The 18,342-nt window shown below is 47.6% G+C and overlaps 1 protein-coding gene across 2 annotated transcripts in view; it reads right to left on the bottom strand.

The window, feature by feature from the left end:
- Positions 1 to 18,342, bottom strand: part of EXO1 (exonuclease 1) — a 233,640-nt gene that overhangs the window by 13,191 nt on the left and 202,107 nt on the right. For both annotated transcript variants that reach the window (XM_078649397.1, XM_078649396.1), the window contains exon 12: positions 11,828 to 11,929. In XM_078649397.1, the coding sequence (XP_078505523.1) occupies positions 11,828 to 11,929 (102 nt within the window). The remainder of the gene's footprint in view (positions 1 to 11,827; positions 11,930 to 18,342) is intronic.

Genomic DNA, 18,342 nt, shown 5'->3' with positions numbered 1-18,342 from the left:
GAGGGGGCGGGAAAAAGACAGCGGGGAAACCAGGACAGCAAGCCTACCTCATCTTAAGGAGCCGTAAAATGGCGGCCGGAAGCTTTCGAATTTTTCGGAATCGGGGGTGTGGTTTTGTGGTTCTGAGTGACAGACAACGTCACTGTCTAAAGAACACAAAAAATCACGCCCCCGAATCCGAAAAAGGCGGAGCTTCTTTGGAGGGACGGCTCTCTCCTCCAATGGCTGGCCTCTGTTTAGGAAGCCAGCCAATGGAAGAGAGCCAAAATTAGAGGCGGGATAAAGAGCCCCTCTAAGAAACATAAGATCTCTCTACTTCCGGTTCTGCCGAACCGGATAGTACCTCGACCTAAAAAGGGCTTGCTCTACTAACACCTATGCACAGCATGGCCACCTGTGGCGTGTTTGGCTCCGGTGGGCAGTCAACACGCACTGCTCACAGCCTATGGCTATGCACAGCAACGAATGGAATACCTTCATAGAAGCCAGGTGTAATATATGATCATAATAACCCAGATATTCTCTGAAAAACTACAGTTAAAGTGAAGTTATTGTTTGGATTGTTTAGATCACCTCAACATATTTTGAAATAAACCTCTGAAATTCACATAAAAACAGAGGTAATGTACAGTTATGGCCATGGACTGCGAGGTATGGTCTGAATAGCTGTTTTGCGGAAGTTGCAGGTCTTTCGAAGACGTCCAGGTTGGAATCCTCGCATCAATTATTGCCTCTGTGGCATAAATCTCTGGCCTATGGGGGACTGTGTGTGACCATAGTCTAGGCTTAATGTTCTGCTAAACCAGTGTTTCCCAAACTCTGGGTCGCGACCCACTGGTGGCTCTCAAGCCACTTTTTGTCGTCACATTTGTTGAGCTTCAAAGACAGAGGTCAAAGGTCAGGCTATACTTTTGACAAATTGCTACGATTTTTTTTTTAATATTGGGATTGGTGCTTTGAAACTCTCCTTACTTTGCAGTCAGAGTCAGAAAAGTAAAGTTAATTGTTTGAGAATCTTAATGGGGTACAGGGAGTGTGGAAGGAAAGGCTGTAAAACGTATTTTGTTTCTGTAACACACAAGAACGTGTAAATACCTGTAAATTAACTACACCCATTCAGCAGTTAGGAAAGCAAAAATGAAACACTATTTTGTAATTCTGAAGAGTGAAGGAAACAAAGAATTTAATAGGATTAAAATAAACACACAATATAATTTGTGTACTTTATAGTTTTATCAGTAAAACTGTAGGTGTGTGCAACTTTAGTGACCATTTCAATGGAAAATGTGCTGTCTGTAAATGACCGTGTGCTACCGCAAGATACTTTAGCTACATTAAAAACAAGCATTGGAAATGCAATAGGTCTCGCCTTTGACTAAGTTAAAGCCATTTGCTTTGCTAATGGTATTGTATAGCAAAGCAAATGTCTAACTCAATAAAAGGCGAGACCTATTGCATTTTTAATGGTGGTTATATTTTGGTGGCTTGACTTGAGCTTCACCAGAACTTGTTTGTACTCTCCCTAAGGTTAATGTTCCCCCCCCACCCAGCGTCATCTTGAGAATTTTGGATGTCTCAAGCAAGTCATACTTTTGGGGCTTCGCTTGTAAAAAATTTGAATTTTATTGCCAATTCCCTGCTAATTCAAGCCCACATGATGCCACAAACACTAAATATTATGTTAAAGTTTGTTGAAATGTCTTGCCGGAACCAAAAAATACTTAAGATGCCAGAGTAGAGAGACAATGAGAAGTAAATGTAGGCCAGAAGTTAATATAATGAAATAGAGTAGACAGGTGCAAAATAGAAAGTTAAGTTTCTTTGAGGGAGTCGGTGACTAGGTAATTTCCCACTTTGCCCATGCCGTAAAACGTTGAAACCCCTTTCTTTTCCTCACGGCTCTTTTATTTTTTCAATAACCTGATAGACAAACTCGTAGCAACTTTGGATGTCTAAAAACTAAGGCATCGGAGTAATTCGGGTCCACCTCCATCCGCGATTGTTTTTAATTAACACAACAATGGACTTCACTAAAACAGTCATATATTACGCTAGTAATTTCGGAACTATCTGCTGCAAAAAGTCCTCTCTGTATCACAAGAATGTATTGTTCATGCCACAGTTGAAATCCGTACTCCATCTGAGACCTTAAATCTCTGAGATATATTCGTGGGTTAGTGCTCACATGTACTAGTGAAATATGTTCACCCCTAAGCTGTATCCCTGAAACTTGGCGTAGCATACTTATTGCTCGTGGACACTTATAAAGGCCAACAGGAGTGCCCTGCTGAAATAATGGTAACATGAGTTAGTAGTGCTTTGAAGCTTTGCTGATTTACAGCACATGAAAGGCCTCTTTATCACTGTAATATCTGGGATGAGTATGGTTAATACGCTACTAAGACGTGGGTAAGATTAATGATTGGGGAGGCGGGGAGGGAGGAGTTAATGAGCTGCCTCCACCACTCAGTCCAGAGTCTCACAGCCTCTAGTCTCTCCGTATCCATGTCTGAATGGGGGAGCAACGCTAGGAAACGACCCTGTGGTAAAACCATTTTGCCAACTGTGTGCACAGAAGCATAGCGCTTTTAAAGTTTACCACGAGAAAGAGCCAGCCAGAAGTCTGTGGTGCAGCGCCCAGTGTGGGCGACTAACAGAGGAGCTACATGGGGGTGAGGGGATGATGCAAACACATATCAACCCTCTGACAGCAAGTATACATAAAATAGGGACTAGGGGGTGGTAAACAAGGACAACGGGAGGGGGCAGGAGTGAAGTCAACACAACAAGGGTAGCACCTACACTTGGAGCAGAACATAAATATGCGTAAAGAGAAGGAGAGAGCGGAGGGCAAGCGAGAAACAGCGCGGGAGCATTGAATGGCAAAAAAAAAAAAAAGTAACGCGACATGAGGTCCAATGAAACTTACGCCGTGCCTCATGAAGCCCATTAAGAATGAACAGCGCAACTCTGAGGAGTTTGCTTTTGGATGAAGGGGACTGAGGAGCTGGTAGGATTCCCAATGAGGAGCCAGCGTTTCCCGTTAACCGAGCTTGTATCACACACCCCTACATCACGCCATACAAACATGGCGTCGGCCTCTCCAAATGGATATAGCTTCATACGCGAAGTAGCAGCTTAGTTGCCATGACAATATAACGCTTGACACAATATGGCGTTGGACTGTCCACTGTCTGTACGTTTGCTTGCATGTGGTTAGGTTTGGATGAATGGCGAGAGCATTCATCTTTGTCCATCCGTACGCTTGCATGTCAAGCTTTGGAATAATCGTTCGCAAAAGGCACTTGCATGGCGAGAGCAGCGCATGCGCTGCTATCGCCAGGGAAGAAATAAAAATAATAATAAATCGCCCATCTCATGTCCATTAAAGCTAGGTGGGTCGTGAAAGTTTTAAGAATGTGCCGTTTTAAGAAGTTTGGGAAGCACTGTGCTAGACTATGTCAGACAATATAGAATCATGCTTAAGCATGGTGTCTGAACCTTGAATCATATGCATCTTCTAATACTTGGCATACAGCAATACGGACTCCTCTGCTTAACTTTTCCCTGCAAATCAACTTGGTAGCCAAAATGTTGTTTCTACTGTGTTATCCTCTGTACTGAGATTAGGACAAACAACATCTATGTCCTGGAGATTTGGAAATGAGGTTTTCGAACCAAGTCACACAAAAAAAAAGATATATAATGTGGATATCCGATTAGATAACGGCACATGGTAAATGAAGCTGTGAGCCATATTCTCACACGAAAGTAGATGGAGCCTCCAAGCCTGCTTTATGAAACCCTATCACCTTATTGGTACTGGTTAACCCTTTTGATACTTGCATAGGACTGGTATCAAAACACAACGTACTTCAGGTGGCTGTTGTTTATGGTATTGCACACAACACCACTAATACCTGCAGTAACAAGTCACAAAAGAATGACAGAGGCTGTTCCATGCTAGTAAACTTTGACTCAAAGGTTGGATGTGTTATGCTTAGTTAGCATCAAAATAGGAAAAACATTTTTTTCCTACTCAGAGGGGTGCCTGTGAAGGGCGGGGCTGATAACAAGAGTGTCAGATTGGTAACACGGGCACTCGGGCAATGCCTGAGGGGCCGGCCTCCAATTCCAGCTGTGGGCTGCTTTTTAAGGGCCGCTGCGTTGTTTGATGCCGCCAGCGGCCCAGTGGTTGCCTGAGTGGCCTGTCTGGAGGAGGATGGGCGTCCATTACCTCCCTTTTATCAACGGCGGAGGTATCACTCCCTTTCTCTCACCGGGCCGGCCCATTAATGTGTGCATACTGAGCGGGGGCAGGGGCCTGAGCAGAAGTGGCCTCAATTGTTTTCAGGTGTGTTTCACTAGTGTGAATGAATCAGAAAGGAAATATGCAAATGTGGGCCACTTTTTTTTAGCGTGCCCGGGCCGATTTTTAATCTTAATCCAACCCTGGCTCTCGACCAGGGTGCAGTCTATTCAACGGCCCGCGCTCCCCCACCCCCATTAACGGCCCTCCTCGCCAGCAACAACTGAGAAGCGGGAGGTGGTGAAGGGGGAGAGAGAAAGAAAGAGGGGCAGCAGGCCCAACAGCAACAACCACGGCATAGTGATGGGGCGGTAAAAACATTGGAATACAGCAATGCACGTCGCATGGAAGTGACCGGCATTAGGCTGGTTCGACTTGTGCCCGTTACAAGGCCTGCACGCCTGTCGTGTCCGGTATGTACCCCCAGTGCAGCTCTTTAAATGGGCCGGTACTGTCCGGTACGGAGTACCAGCACTTTTTTATTTTTAGAGGGAGAGTACCGGCACTTCTCAGAAGCAAGCAGGTCTGGAACAGAGTACCTGCACTTCTATTTTTCACTTTTCTAGTACTGCCCCTGTGGAACCTCACTCTGTTCGCCGTGGCTCCTCATCAGAACACCAGCTTCCTACCCACCCTGGGCTCCTTAGCTGACTTTAGGGGGCTGCCATCTGGGCTTCTTGCACTCTATGTGCACTCCCGGACATGAAGATCTCCCTGGTAGGGAGGTCATCCAGCTACGACTGCATTACATCACACAGCACTCGCCACCATTGGTTTACCGACTGTTTAGTGACTTAGCAGCTCAGCCTCCTCACTCCTGCATCGCTGCAGCCCAAAGGAACCCTAAAGAATTCACCAGCAACACTAGACAGCTGAGGAATGTTACAAGGAAAATGCCAGCTGTATCACAATGGCTGGTAGCGTTTTCCATGTACTACCGCTGGGGATCCGATATTAGGCACAGAAATGGGCTAAGAGTCAAAAATTATCTGAAAGTCAGAAACACACAGAACACACCAGTAAAACCCAAGGCCCACTGGAAAGACAGTGAAGGGGTCGCAAAGAAGCCAAAGTAGCAAAACAGGCCTGTAAGAAAACCACTCATTCAATTAATCCTGTTGGCGTGGGAGCACAAAACGATCAAACCCAAAATCACATGGGAAATAGTCACGCTCTGTCAAACCTCAGTTTCTTTAGGCCAGTCTCAAATGTATAGTCGCAGAAAAGGCGATTGAGTTTAATAATGCCCTAAAGCAAATCGAAATGTGATAGGCAATTAAATACCTGAAGGGTGCAAAGGGAGCCTTGCACAAGATTGGCAGCTAAGCAAATGGAATGCTCAGAGTGTGAAGAACCTGCAGATGGACGCAACGTTATTTCCCACCTACTGGGTAAACCGAGTACAACAAACAATCCCCACAAAACCTTTAAACCCAATAGTTGCATGACCAACAATTGTGGGCAAGCACTGATGACCACACTCTATTCCATTGATCAATCACTTAAATTCCACTACGAATAATTAAAAGTACAAGTAGGCCTCACCACTACAGCAGGGATGGATAACATCACATTTCCTGGTGGAATAGATAATCACAACCACCCAGGCGACTCAAAAGCCCTTGAAATAAAAGAAGAGTCGGCTGCTTCAACAGATCATCTGAAACATTGGAAAGTTACAATCCAGCGGAGACACCCTTGAAAAACATGGTGACTCCACAATTCACAGTGGAAAATGATCGTTACGAGCACTTTGAATACATCAAATCTATACGCCCACAACGTTCAGGCAATCGACTATAAGCATTCAGTGGAGAATCTTCATACCCTCCGCAGAGGAGTTCAGTTGTGAACAGACAACTCACAACCCCAGATGCAACCCCATAGCAATTGCTGGGTATTGCCACTGCCCAAAGTGCAGGCACAAGCCACCAATCTGTAAACAAGACCCTACTCTAATAGCTGTGGTCAAACGTAGCGCCCACAAGAAAGTGACCGATGACATAGGAAGGGATAAAGGCATTCGCTGACCAGACTGCAAAGGAAACAACTAAAGATGTCTCTACTCATATGTATGTAGCAGGCCCCTCAAACTGGGTACCGGAGAAGGGGATGACCGAGGATACTATTGAAAATGTGAAGGAAATACAGGCAGAGGCAACTAGAGAGGAAAAGGTTCTCTGGGAAGAACAAACAGGCCTATTAAATGAGAATGGCTGTTGGATGGATCTGTCTGAACAACAGCGATGGTTGTTACCCAATGCCTATATTCTGCCAGTGGTCACTATGGCTCATGGCCCGGCCATCATTAGCGCAAAAGGTATTTGCAAATTGCTAGCTCCAGTATGGCAAAACAAACACATCCCAAAATATGCTGAGAGATTAGTCAGGAATTGCATGATTTGTTTGATGCATAACCCGGGAAAAGGCACTCCAACACCTGCTGGGAATTTTGAAACCCCATCTTACCCCTTCGAAGTGCTCCAAATAGATTACATACAGATGGAAAGATGCAACAATCTCCGATATGTCCTGGTTGTGGTGTATGCCTTCAGTAAGTGGATTGAAGCCTACCCCCTTAAGGACAACACTGCCATAAGCACCGCAAAAATACTGTTGAAAGAATTCTTTCCCAGATTTGGAAGGCCCAGAATTATCTGGAGCGACAACGGAAGCCACTTTACAGGGGAAATAATGAAGAAAGTCTGTGTAGGGATGGGGATCAGACAGAAGTTCCATGCCGCCAATCACCCCCAGTCAGCGGGTTTGGTTGAACGCCACAATGGAACACTGAAATTGAAAATGGCAAAAATCCAGGCTGACACAGGGCTGTCTTGGCCGGATGCCTTGCCCTCCTATCAACAAGAGCCACGGCACATTCTCGTACCGGACTATCTCCGTATGAAATAGTGTTTGTTCGGCCAGCAAATGTTTGGGGAGTAACCCGCCCAAAAAGATATTCTGATATTGAATACCCGTTGTTGATTGATTACTTACATGAATTGACCACTAACTTATGTCTCATTCATCGTCAGGTACAAGATATCCTGCCACCCAAACCCGAGGGCCCTGGTCACACCATCCTACCCTGTGACTGGGTTTGCGTACGCAACTTCCAGAGAACTAAGAACTTGGAGCCGAGGTGGAAACCACCCCAGCAAGTATTGCTGGCTAGCAGGTCGGCAGTGAAGGTGGCAGGAAGAAAAAACTGGGTTCACAGAGTACACTGCAAAAAGGTGCCTCTACCACTACCATACGACCGGTGGGTCAAGGAAGGCCTGGGAGACGACGGATGTGAGAAAGTCCCGCGCTTTGTACCCTTCAGTGACACAAACATTGCCTGGGCTTCATCTGAACGAGAGGACGACGACATCCTGCAATCTGCATTTCCTCCACATCTGAGGTTGCGGGACACTCAACAGCCAGAGCCTTTGTTTGCTGACCAAACAACGCCCAAGTCCACCCGATACAACCTCCGACCCAGAAGAAAGGACTGAAAGGACAAAGGTCTCTGCCCTCTGCTTGACATGGTCTGACAAATCGCTGCAGGTCTGTGATGCACCGGGGCATTTGACCGGAGCCGGTACAGCGGACTGGAGCGTGCCAATAGGACTGACTGAATCACTGACCGGCGATGCAACCACCAATCACAGGCAGCAACTAGGGAAGACCAAGTGAAGCAGACGATGAACAAAATGAACACTGAAAGCTTGAAGAGCAAAGAAATAAGAAAAGAGTGCATAAAGACAATATGTGGCCGGTACTCGATCTGTCTAATAGTACTAATGACTATCTCACTGGTACTGGCCTGCATCGGGTGGGTAATACATGCTGCCGTTGAAGAACCTGAGTCTCCCACCTCCACAGAAACACTTCATCAACATGTGTCATTACCCACCCATGAGACAAACAGAAGGACAGGTTTCTTCAACAACACTCATTCAAATGTTACACCAGCACCAGCTTGTGGTGGACACAACAAACTGTTGGGTATGTGGGTTGCTGCCCCATACTGCAAGCACCGGGATGTCCCTGATTCCTGCTCCTTTTTCTCGAGCTGGTTCAGCCTACAGCTGGTACACTGTGTTCTTTGACGCATTCTATTCAGGTGACACATTCACACGATCCCTGGGGAAGATCAGTAGCAGACAAGCATTCCGCCACATCATGGCTGCGGAATGGCCAGGCATGGATAAAGATTCAGCAGAAAAGAATCAATATGAGAACAATCATGGGTCCTTTTATCCATAGAACATCTACAATGGTGGGGGAAAGAAAAGACTGCCACCTCTCAGGGATCTCCCCGTCTACCCACATCCCGGAAAGTACTGTATGAAAGGCAATGGAACAGTGTGGGTTGGGCAAAGTGACTGCGCCTACACGCTCCAGCTCAATGGTTCGACTTACCCAGCTCTGGTGTCCTCACTGAACACGTACTTTGTGTGTGGGAACAAGGCCTACACCTGGCTGCCCAAATCCTGGGCCGGCACTGGTTACATTGCATGGTTACTTCCTCCCACCTACACAGCTGATGCAACACACCACATCCACAAGAGAGGTGTGATTGACGCTGAAGACACAGCTGGCCAAGAGTTTGGGGACTTTGCTAAAGGGTTCCTCCCCTTTTGGGGCCCTATGGTCAACAGTCGCAATCTGCGACACCTCACGAGGGTGGTAGAGGCCACCATAAACGCAACTGCCGGTGCCCTCAGTAACATCACGGCGGAACTTCAAGCAGACCGCCTCATGACTTTGCAGAACAGAATGGCGCTTGACATCATACTGGCAGACCGTGGGGGGTGGGGTCTGTACATTGATCAGGACAAGTTGTTGCATCTACATCCCAGATAATGCCCCAACAGTCTATCAAGCAATACAGAGACTGCATAAAATAGCTTCCGACATCCATCAGGACGAGGGTTCATGGTCCATAACAGGCTGGTTCTGGAGCATGGTATCTCACGGGGGATGGAAGATAATGATCTTCATTGCCATCATCGCAGCCGCATTGTTCTCTTGCAGCCTCTGTGTTCAATGCATGCCCACGCTCTGTGGGCTCTGTGCAGCTCCTCTGACATCCAAACAAATGAAACCACGCCATCACAATGCCATGATGATGATCGAGAGAGAGGTCCAGGAAAATATGGACATTGACCTAGATGACGATTGATTGTTGCCTCTGCATGGCAAAAGGAGGGACTGTCGAACTGCATTTTAAAATGACCCACACGACTCCATTTTGTGTTGCCATGCTCTCGGCAACCGGGTAAAGAACTGCTTTCCACGTCCCTGTTAGAACTTGCCCAACCCTCCCTGCTCCTTGTGGTCGAGCCGATTCCGAGAAGCTGCCTGTGTGCCTCACCCCCCCAGCTGTGACAGAGACTCGACCACTTCCTGTCCATTGTTGGTAACTCGACCTGTCACGACCAACTGCCCCGTGACCACACGAACTGATAGAGGAAGCACGAGACGGTGCACTGTGACTACACCAACTGACAGAGGAAGCGGGAGGCTGTGCCCCATGACCACACCAGTTGGGCAAGGAAGCACGAGGCTGCGTACATTGTGCAATTGGAGACAGATGTCCCCGGCCCCGATTACACCACACAAGACTGACGAAGAACTTGTCAAGATGAGGAACTTAACTGAATAACGAAACTTGTGTTGTGCAAATGGGCGTGGCTAGCGCTATAAATATGTGTAATACTGTGGAGTAAAGCAGCAGTCTCTGTAGAATTGTCTTTGTACCATTCTGGGACCCTGTCCTTTGCTCGAGCTAATAAATAACTTGTCCTCCCTCCACGGCTGGTTGTCCTGGTCTCTTTGGTAATGTATGATTTGTGCAAGAAGAACCCGTAGATTCTAAAGTGTCCCCTGCACCGCTGGCTTTGACTCTCCTAGTGGGGAGGGGTCTCCAAAAGCCGGCTCTACATTGAAATTACGCTGTGATCTGAGATGTAGAACTTCAGCAGCACTTTATGTACTTTCGCACTTTGGGGGATTTTATCCCCTTTTAGGGAGGCAATTACCCGGACATGCATGTTTTAATTGGACTGACCTCAGCTTTATTCTTAAAAAGAAAGTGTTATACCAAATGGCAGTAGCTTGAAATTTGGCTGTGATCAGAGAGGTAGCAACTTCGATAATACTTTATGTACTTAGGGAGATTTTATAACCGTTTAATGAGGTAGGTATCCGGACATTAATGCTTTAATTGGATTGAGATCAGCTTTATTCTTAGACAGATGTACTGAAAGAATAAGAGAAGTACCAATCAACTGTAATCTCGCTAGCATATAATCTCGTGCATATACCCAACAGATTGAAACAAGTTTTACTTTAGCTTTGTGACTCATTGGCACCTTTGTGTATCGTTTCAATGTGTATTTAATGAATTATGAGGAAGTGGTGGAATGTTTTGTCAGCTGCTTAGTATTTTTGCGTAACGTTTAAGGCATATTCAATTAATCATGTGGAAGAGGTAGAACGCCCTGTCACTTGCCTCCTGACAGATCTATTTGAAATTGCACTATTGTATATTTATCATTTTTTATTATGTGAATTTAGCAAATCTTTGTAATACTTTGTATTAACCACACAAATAAAATAGACAGTTCCTTTTAGGTTCCACTGCTGAAACAGTCAAGAGACCAGTATACTCCAGGGCTTATGTACCCGGTTACTTAATGTTATCCTATTAGGAAGAAAAGCAATAAGGAGTTGGAAAGCTGAGGACAAAGGCTACCTTCTATTTTGGTCAGAAACCTAAGTCCCGAAGCCCCCTTTCTGGGAATTCTGGAACTGCACCGAAAAGGAAGCACAGGCTGTTTTTTGGGAATTAAGTGAGAGCTACCAAGGTGTAGCAGACAGTGCCTACGGGAAACTGAAAGCCAGAAAATCAGCATTCTTTGAACAAGTACTAGAACGCTGGCGACCGAGATAATCTACTAAATCAGCTCTGCAGTGAGCCCAGCAAGTAAGGGAGCAATCATCCCAGCCAACAAATGAAAACACAAGCACTATAGGTTCTCTGACAGGAGATGACGCTGCACATGCGCCATTTTGGCTGAATGAGGGACTAACGTTAAGTGGGTGTGGGGAAGCTAGGCTAGCCATGAGGACAGTGTACATCTAAGCCTCTCTTTAGTGATGAGACAGCAGCGCTGGCATCTTTAAGGGAAAAGATTGCCACTTCCATGGAGAGGAGTAGGGAATACACAGTACAGATTTTACCAGTCACATATCTTGTCTTAAGCTTATCTCATCCTGCCTGTGTTTGGAATACACTTTGGGTCCAATATTATTACCATGTCTCATGATTTAACTTGGCATTGAAGTACACAATCTATTGTTCAAGCCTACCTTTCGAAAAACAATATCTGCAACACTGCATAAGGTGAGAACTTTCTTAGAAGGGGAGTGTTATTGTGAAAATCTACATAGACTTTCACTGTCAGAGCTTCAGAGTATAACCATAATACAGCACAATGTTGTATTGTTGTAGCAATGTTCACATACCTTGCCTTTTGGAAGAGAGTTGATGCATTCTTTAACGTCTGTGACTACAGTTGGGAAGCTAAACCTGCTACTAACAGGGTGCTCTGGGCTGCAGCTTGATTTCTTCAAAACAAAAGAAAAATAATGGATCAGAAATTTTAAATTGTGAGTAACTGTATCAAAAATCCACCACACTACATATGATTTGCAAGAATGACACCTGTACAAACGGCTAAACCGTCTCATAACTGTAACTTTACAGGTTATAGCTCCATCATTCCGATAAGGGCCCCAAAAACACGAGTGTGAGAAGGCCAAAACAAATGTTGACACAAACAATGACACTGTATGTACATCTCTGAAAGGGTGGGTGGGCCTCAGGGTAAGAGTGGGTGGGAGGATAAAGGGCATTTGGGAGGGAGGGTAAGGGCCAAAGGGAATGAGGGCATGAGGGAGGGTAAAGGGCCAAAGGTAATAAGGGCGGGAGGGAGGGTAAAGGGCCAAAGGGAATAAGGGCGGGAGGGAGGGTAAAGGGCCAAAGGGAATAAGGGCGGGAGGGAGGGTAAAGGGCCAAAGGGAATAAGGGCGGGAGGGAGGATAAAGGGCCAAAGGGAATAAGGGCGGGAGGGAGGGTAAAGGGCCAAAGGGAATAAGGGCGGGAGGGAGGGTAAAGGGCTAAAGGGAATAAGGGCATGAGGGAGGGAAAATGAAATAAGGGTGGGTAAATGGCCAAAGGACATATGGGCTGGAGGAGGGGGGGCAGTAAACGGCCAATGCAAGGGAGGGAGGGAGAAGAAAAGAAAAGGGTGGTGGTGTGGGAGAAGAAAAGAAAAGGGTGGGAGGGAGGGAGAAGAAAAGAAAATGGTGGGTGGGAGGGAGAAGAAAAGAAAATGGTGGGTGGGAGGGAGAAGAAAAGGGTGGGTGGGAGGAAGGCAGGGAGAAGAAAATAAAAGGGAGGGAGGGAGGGAGAAGAAAATAAAAGGGTGGGAGGGAGGGAGAAGAAAATAAAAGGGTGGGTGGGAGGGAGAAGAAAAGGGGAGGGAGGGAGAAGAAAAGAAAAGGGTCGGTGAGAGGGAAAAGAAAAGGGTCGGTGGGAGGGAGGGAGAAGAAAAGAAAAGGGTGGGCGGGAGGGAGGGTTGAAGAAAAGAAAAGGGTGGGCGGGAGGGAGGGTTGAAGAAAAGAAAAGGGTGGGCGGGAGGGAGGGTTGAAGAAAAGAAAAGGGTGGGCGGGAGGGAGGGTTGAAGAAAAGAAAAGGGTGGGCGGGTGGGAGGGTTGAAGAAAAGAAAAGGGTGGGCGGGAGGGAGAAGAAAAGGGTGGGTGGGAGGGAGAAGAAAAGGGTGGGCGGGAGGGAGAAGAAAATAAAAGGGTGGGCGGGAGGGAGAAGAAAATAAAAGGGTGGGCGGGAGGGAGAAGAAAATAAAAGGGTGGGAGGGAGGGAGAAGAAAATAAAACTGGAAGGGAGGGAGGGAGGGAGAAGAAAATAAAAGGGTGGGTGGGAGGGAGAAGAAAATAAAAGGGTGGGTGGGAGGGAGAAGAAAATAAAAGGGTGGGTGGGAGGGAGGGAGAAGAAAATAAAAGGGTGGGAGGGAGGGAGGGAGAAGAAAATAAAAGGGTGGGAGGGAGGGAGGGAGAAGAAAATAAAAGGGTGGGTGGTAGGGAGGGAGGGAGAAGGAAATAAAAGGGTAGGAGGGAGGGAGAAGAAAATAAAACTGTGGAAGGAAGGGAGGGAGGGAGAAGAAAATAAAAGGGTGGGCGGGAGGGAGGGAGAAGAAAATAAAAGGGTGGGTGGTAGGGAGGGAGGGAGAAGGAAATAAAAGGGTGGGCGGGAGGGAGAAGAAAATAAAAGGGTGGGTGGGAGGGAGAAGAAAAGAAAAGGGTCGGTGGGAGGGAGGGAGAAGAAAAGAAAAGGGTGGGAGGGAGAAGAAAAGAAAAGGGTGGGCGGGAGGGAGGGGGGAGAAGAAAAGAAAAGGGTGGGCGGGAGGGAGGGGGGAGAAGAAAAGAAAAGGGTGGGCGGGAGGGAGGGGGAGAAGAAAAGAAAAGGGTGGGCGGGAGGGAGAAGAAAATAAAAGGGTGGGAGGGAGGGAGAAGAAAATAAAAGGGTGGAAGGGAGGGAGGGAGGGAGAAGAAAATAAAAGGGTGGGAGGGAGGGAGAAGAAAATAAAAGGGAGGGAGGGAGGAGAAAATAAAAGGGTGGGTGGGAGGGAGGGAGGAGAAAATAAAAGGGTGGGTGGGAGGGAGGGAGGGAGGAGAAAATAAAAGGGTGGGTGGGAGGGAGAAGAAAAAGGGGTGGGCGGGAGGGAGAAGAAAAAGGGGTGGGCGGGAGGGGAGGGAGAAGAAAAAGGGGTGGGAGGGAGAAGAAAAAGGGGTGGGCGGGAGGGAGGGGAGAAGAAAAGAAAAGGGTGGGCGGGAGGGAGGGAGAAGAAAAGAAAAGGGCGGAGGGAGAAGAAAAGAAAAGGGTGGGAGGGAGGGAGAAGAAAAGAAAAGGGTGGGTGGGAGGGAGAAGAAAAGAAAAGGGTGGGTGGGAGGGAGAAGAAAAGAAAAGGGTGGGTGGGAGGGAGAAGAAAAGAAAAGGGTGGGTGGGAGGGAGAAGAAAAGAAAAGGGTGGGTGGGAGGGAGAAGAAAAGAAAAGGGTGGGTGGGAGGGAGAAGAAAAGAAAAGGGTGGGTGGGAGGGAGAAGAAAAGAAAAGGGTGGGTGGGAGGGAGAAGAAAAGAAAAGGGTGGGAGGGAGAGAGAAGAAAAGAAAAGGGTGGGAGGGAGAGAGAAGAAAAGAAAAGGGCGGGTGGGAGGGAGAAGAAAAGAAAAGGGCGGGTGGGAGGGAGGAGAAAAGAAAAGGGCGGGTGGGAGGGAGAAGAAAAGAAAAGGGTGGGAGGGAGAAGAAAAGAAAAGGGTGGGCGGGAGGGAGGGGGGAGAAGAAAAGACAAGGGTGGGCGGGAGGGAGGGAGAAGAAAAGAAAAGGGTCGGTGGGAGGGAGAAGAAAAGAAAAGGGTCGGTGGGTGGGAGGGAGAAGAAAAGAAAAGGGTGGGCGGGAGGGAGGAGGGAGAAGAAAAGAAAAGGGTGGGCGGGAGGGAGGAGGGAGAAGAAAAGAAAAGGGTGGGCGGGAGGGAGGGGGGAGAAGAAAAGAAAAGGGTGGGCGGGAGGGAGGGGGGAGAAGAGAAGAAAAGAAAAGGGTGGGCGGGAGGGAGAAGAAAATAAAAGGGTGGGAGGGAGAAGAAAATAAAAGGGTGGAAGGGAGGGAGGGAGGGAGAAGAAAATAAAAGGGTGGGAGGGAGGGAGAAGAAAATAAAAGGGAGGGAGGGAGGAGAAAATAAAAGGGTGGGTGGGAGGGAGGGAGGAGAAAATAAAAGGGTGGGTGGGAGGGAGGGAGGGAGGAGAAAATAAAAGGGTGGGTGGGTGGGAGGGAGGAAGAAAAAGGGGTGGGCGGGAGGGAGGGAGAAGAAAAAGGGGTGGGCGGGAGGGAGGGGAGAAGAAAAGAAAAGGGTGGGCGGGAGGGAGGGAGAAGAAAAGAAAAGGGCGGAGGGAGAAGAAAAGAAAAGGGTGGGAGGGAGGGAGAAGAAAAGAAAAGGGTGGGTGGGAGGGAGAAGAAAAGAAAAGGGTGGGTGGGAGGGAGGGAGAAGAAAAGAAAAGGGTGGGTGGGAGGGAGGGAGAAGAAAAGAAAAGGGCGGGTGGGAGAGAGAAGAAAAGAAAAGGGCGGGTGGGAGGGAGAAGAAAAGAAAAGGGCGGGTGGGAGGGAGAAGAAAAGAAAAGGGCGGGTGGGAGGGAGAAGAAAAGAAAAGGGCGGGTGGGAGGGAGAAGAAAAGAAAAGGGCGGGTGGGAGGGAGAAGAAAAGAAAAGGGCGGGTGGGAGGGAGAAGAAAAGAAAAGGGCGGGTGGGAGGGAGAAGAAAAGAAAAGGGCGGGTGGGAGGGAGAAGAAAAGAAAAGGGCGGGTGGGAGGGAGAAGAAAAGAAAAGGGCGGGTGGGAGGGAGAAGAAAAGAAAAGGGCGGGTGGGAGGGAGAAGAAAAGAAAAGGGCGGGTGGGAGGGAGAAGAAAAGAAAAGGGCGGGTGGGAGGGAGGAGAAAAGATAAGGGCGGGTGGGAGGGAGGAGAAAAGAAAAAGGGCGGGAGGGAGGGAGGGAGGAGAAAAGAAAAAGGGCGGGAGGGAGGGAGGGAGGAGAAAAGAAAAAGGGTGGGAGGGAGGGAGGGAGGAGAAAAGAAAAAGGGTGGGAGGGAGGGAGGGAGGAGAAAAGAAAAAGGGTGGGAGGGAGGGAGGGAGGAGAAAAGAAAAAGGGTGGGAGGGAGGGAGGGAGGAGAAAAGAAAAAGGGTGGGTGGGAGGGAGGAGAAAAGAAAAAGGGTGGGTGGGAGGGAGGAGAAAAGAAAAAGGGTGGGTGGGAGGGAGGAGAAAAGAAAAAGGGTGGGTGGGAGGGAGGAGAGGATGGAGGAAGGGAGGGAAGGATGGAGGAAGGGCGTGAGAGAGAACAATAGAAAAGGGTGTGTGGGAGGAAGGGAGAAGAAAAGGGTGGCTGGGAGGGAGGGAGAAAAAAGAAAAGGGTGAAATTTCCTCTCACTTACCATATCCCAGAGGGTGTTGATCTATATTCCCAACAGCCAACAGACCGACCGCGTTCAGAAATGGTAATCCCTAACTGGGTTAATTGGGGGGTGACTGGTACAACTACTTTTCCAGCACATCAGTGCACTTACATTCGCTATCTGGCAGGGCAGAAGGGAAAGCATTTGGGTTAAGTTTGCAGGACAAAGTCTGCACTCCAAGAATTTCCCATATTGGGTACGGAGTCAGGAAGTCTGTGTTATCCCGAGCAGACCTAGGATAGCTTGCGATGGAGTGATAAAAAACAGCATTATTCCAAAATTCCCATTATTCTGCACTCACAACACAGCAGTCATTCATTTGTTCCTAGTCTTGACTGCGGTGGAGGGTTAAGGATACGATAATGGTGAACCATACTGAGTAGTTTACTAACCCTCAGAATTTGCCTTCCTATTCTGGTAAGGGGAAAAAGATTTAATATGATACTGGATACGTCACAACTACGCATTACTCATATCCCATTACCCTGCATGCCGGATCACCATCCAGGTAGATTCAAAACCTCAATGGGAGACCCAGACTAGGTTTTTATTGCCCCTCTCACACCTTATTGGTGTCATCCTTCATCATCAGGTCTAATCCTGGACCCTATAAACCAAGATAAGCTCATCCATTTCCCAGGGGAGAGATAAAAATACCTGAAGGGACCACAGTATCCTTTTAATATTGGGTGCCTTCAGTAACACTAAATTCACAAGATGGGTGTTTTAGGAGCATTAAGTGTCCCTACACCCTAATGTGTTTTGACAAGCTTAAGCCCACTTGGTTATGCCACTTCAAGTTTGGGACTTTTGTCAGGACCTAAGTAGGTGCCCCGCTTTTTGTCATCTCTGTTCCAGTTGTCGTAATCAGAAGACTCAAGGTCTTAGTCGGTGCACTGGAGACTGATGAAACGCAACCGGAGCACAAATGGAGAGTCAGGCAGGACAACGGTGATATCAGCGTATTGAAATGCGCCCTATAACGTTACCACCAAATGATCCGGACCACCAAACACACTGCTCTGGCAGACCAGCAGCACCAACACAAGCAAAGAAAACTTCGACACTATGAAAGATTTCACCTCACCATCGGCCGCCTCCAACTCGATCACTCCCTCACAGAACCAGCGTGAACCCCTACATATCCCGAAGTGTCCACCTCAACAATGGGACTGGTTTCCCAAATCAGCATCTACAGGGGACCAGCCGAGTGAACCCGACACAAAGGTGCATGTACCAGGCTTCATCCTAAAGAACTATTGAGAGGTCAGTCACTGGGTAAGGAAGGCAGGCAGGACAAAAGAGAAATCGAGGGACTGATACAGGAAACAGAGGGAATTGGTTTCCCTGGGGAATCTGGTGCTTCCTCAATTCAGGAGGCTGGGTGCGACATGGTAGGATATTTGCAGTTCCCAGTGTTTGTTAGAATGTTCAGAGTGCCTAAGTATAACTTTAATAATGGTTCAAGTATTTAGTAAATGTAATTAGTTAGATCAGAGTTAGCCTTCGCCACCCGAAGAGTCTCCAGCACATGCAATAATGACAAAGGTTTCTATATCGACAGGTTTATTTTTGACTCGTTGGCATTATTATACTAAGGACAGTATTTATTTGCAATTTCCGATGGAAGGAACTTTTTTTGTTGTTGGTGTCAAAACGGTCTTTATATTTTCTAGCATGTAAATAGCAGGACAACTCATAGCACAGTTCCTTTGCCAGAGTAAGGAGCTAATGGCAGATTTAGGGTCTCATAATAGACGGAATTGACCAATTTCAGATAGTATGCAAATCGCCTGCATCAGGCACCAAATAAAATACAATTCCTCAGTCTCCAACACCCTCTCCCCCCCCCCCCCTCCAACCAAACCTAAACCGAAAGTAACTACAGTACATGGGGACTTCTGTAATAGTATGAGAGGGATGGAGTAGTTTTTGTCCTGTAAGTCCAGTTCTGTAGTAGGGGTATCTC

Source organism: Lissotriton helveticus, chromosome 6 (genome assembly GCF_964261635.1).
Source record: "Lissotriton helveticus chromosome 6, aLisHel1.1, whole genome shotgun sequence".
Lineage (NCBI taxonomy): Eukaryota > Metazoa > Chordata > Amphibia > Caudata > Salamandridae > Lissotriton > Lissotriton helveticus.
The sequence above is the reverse complement of the archived record's forward strand: the minus strand, read 5'-3'. Positions and strand labels throughout refer to the sequence as shown.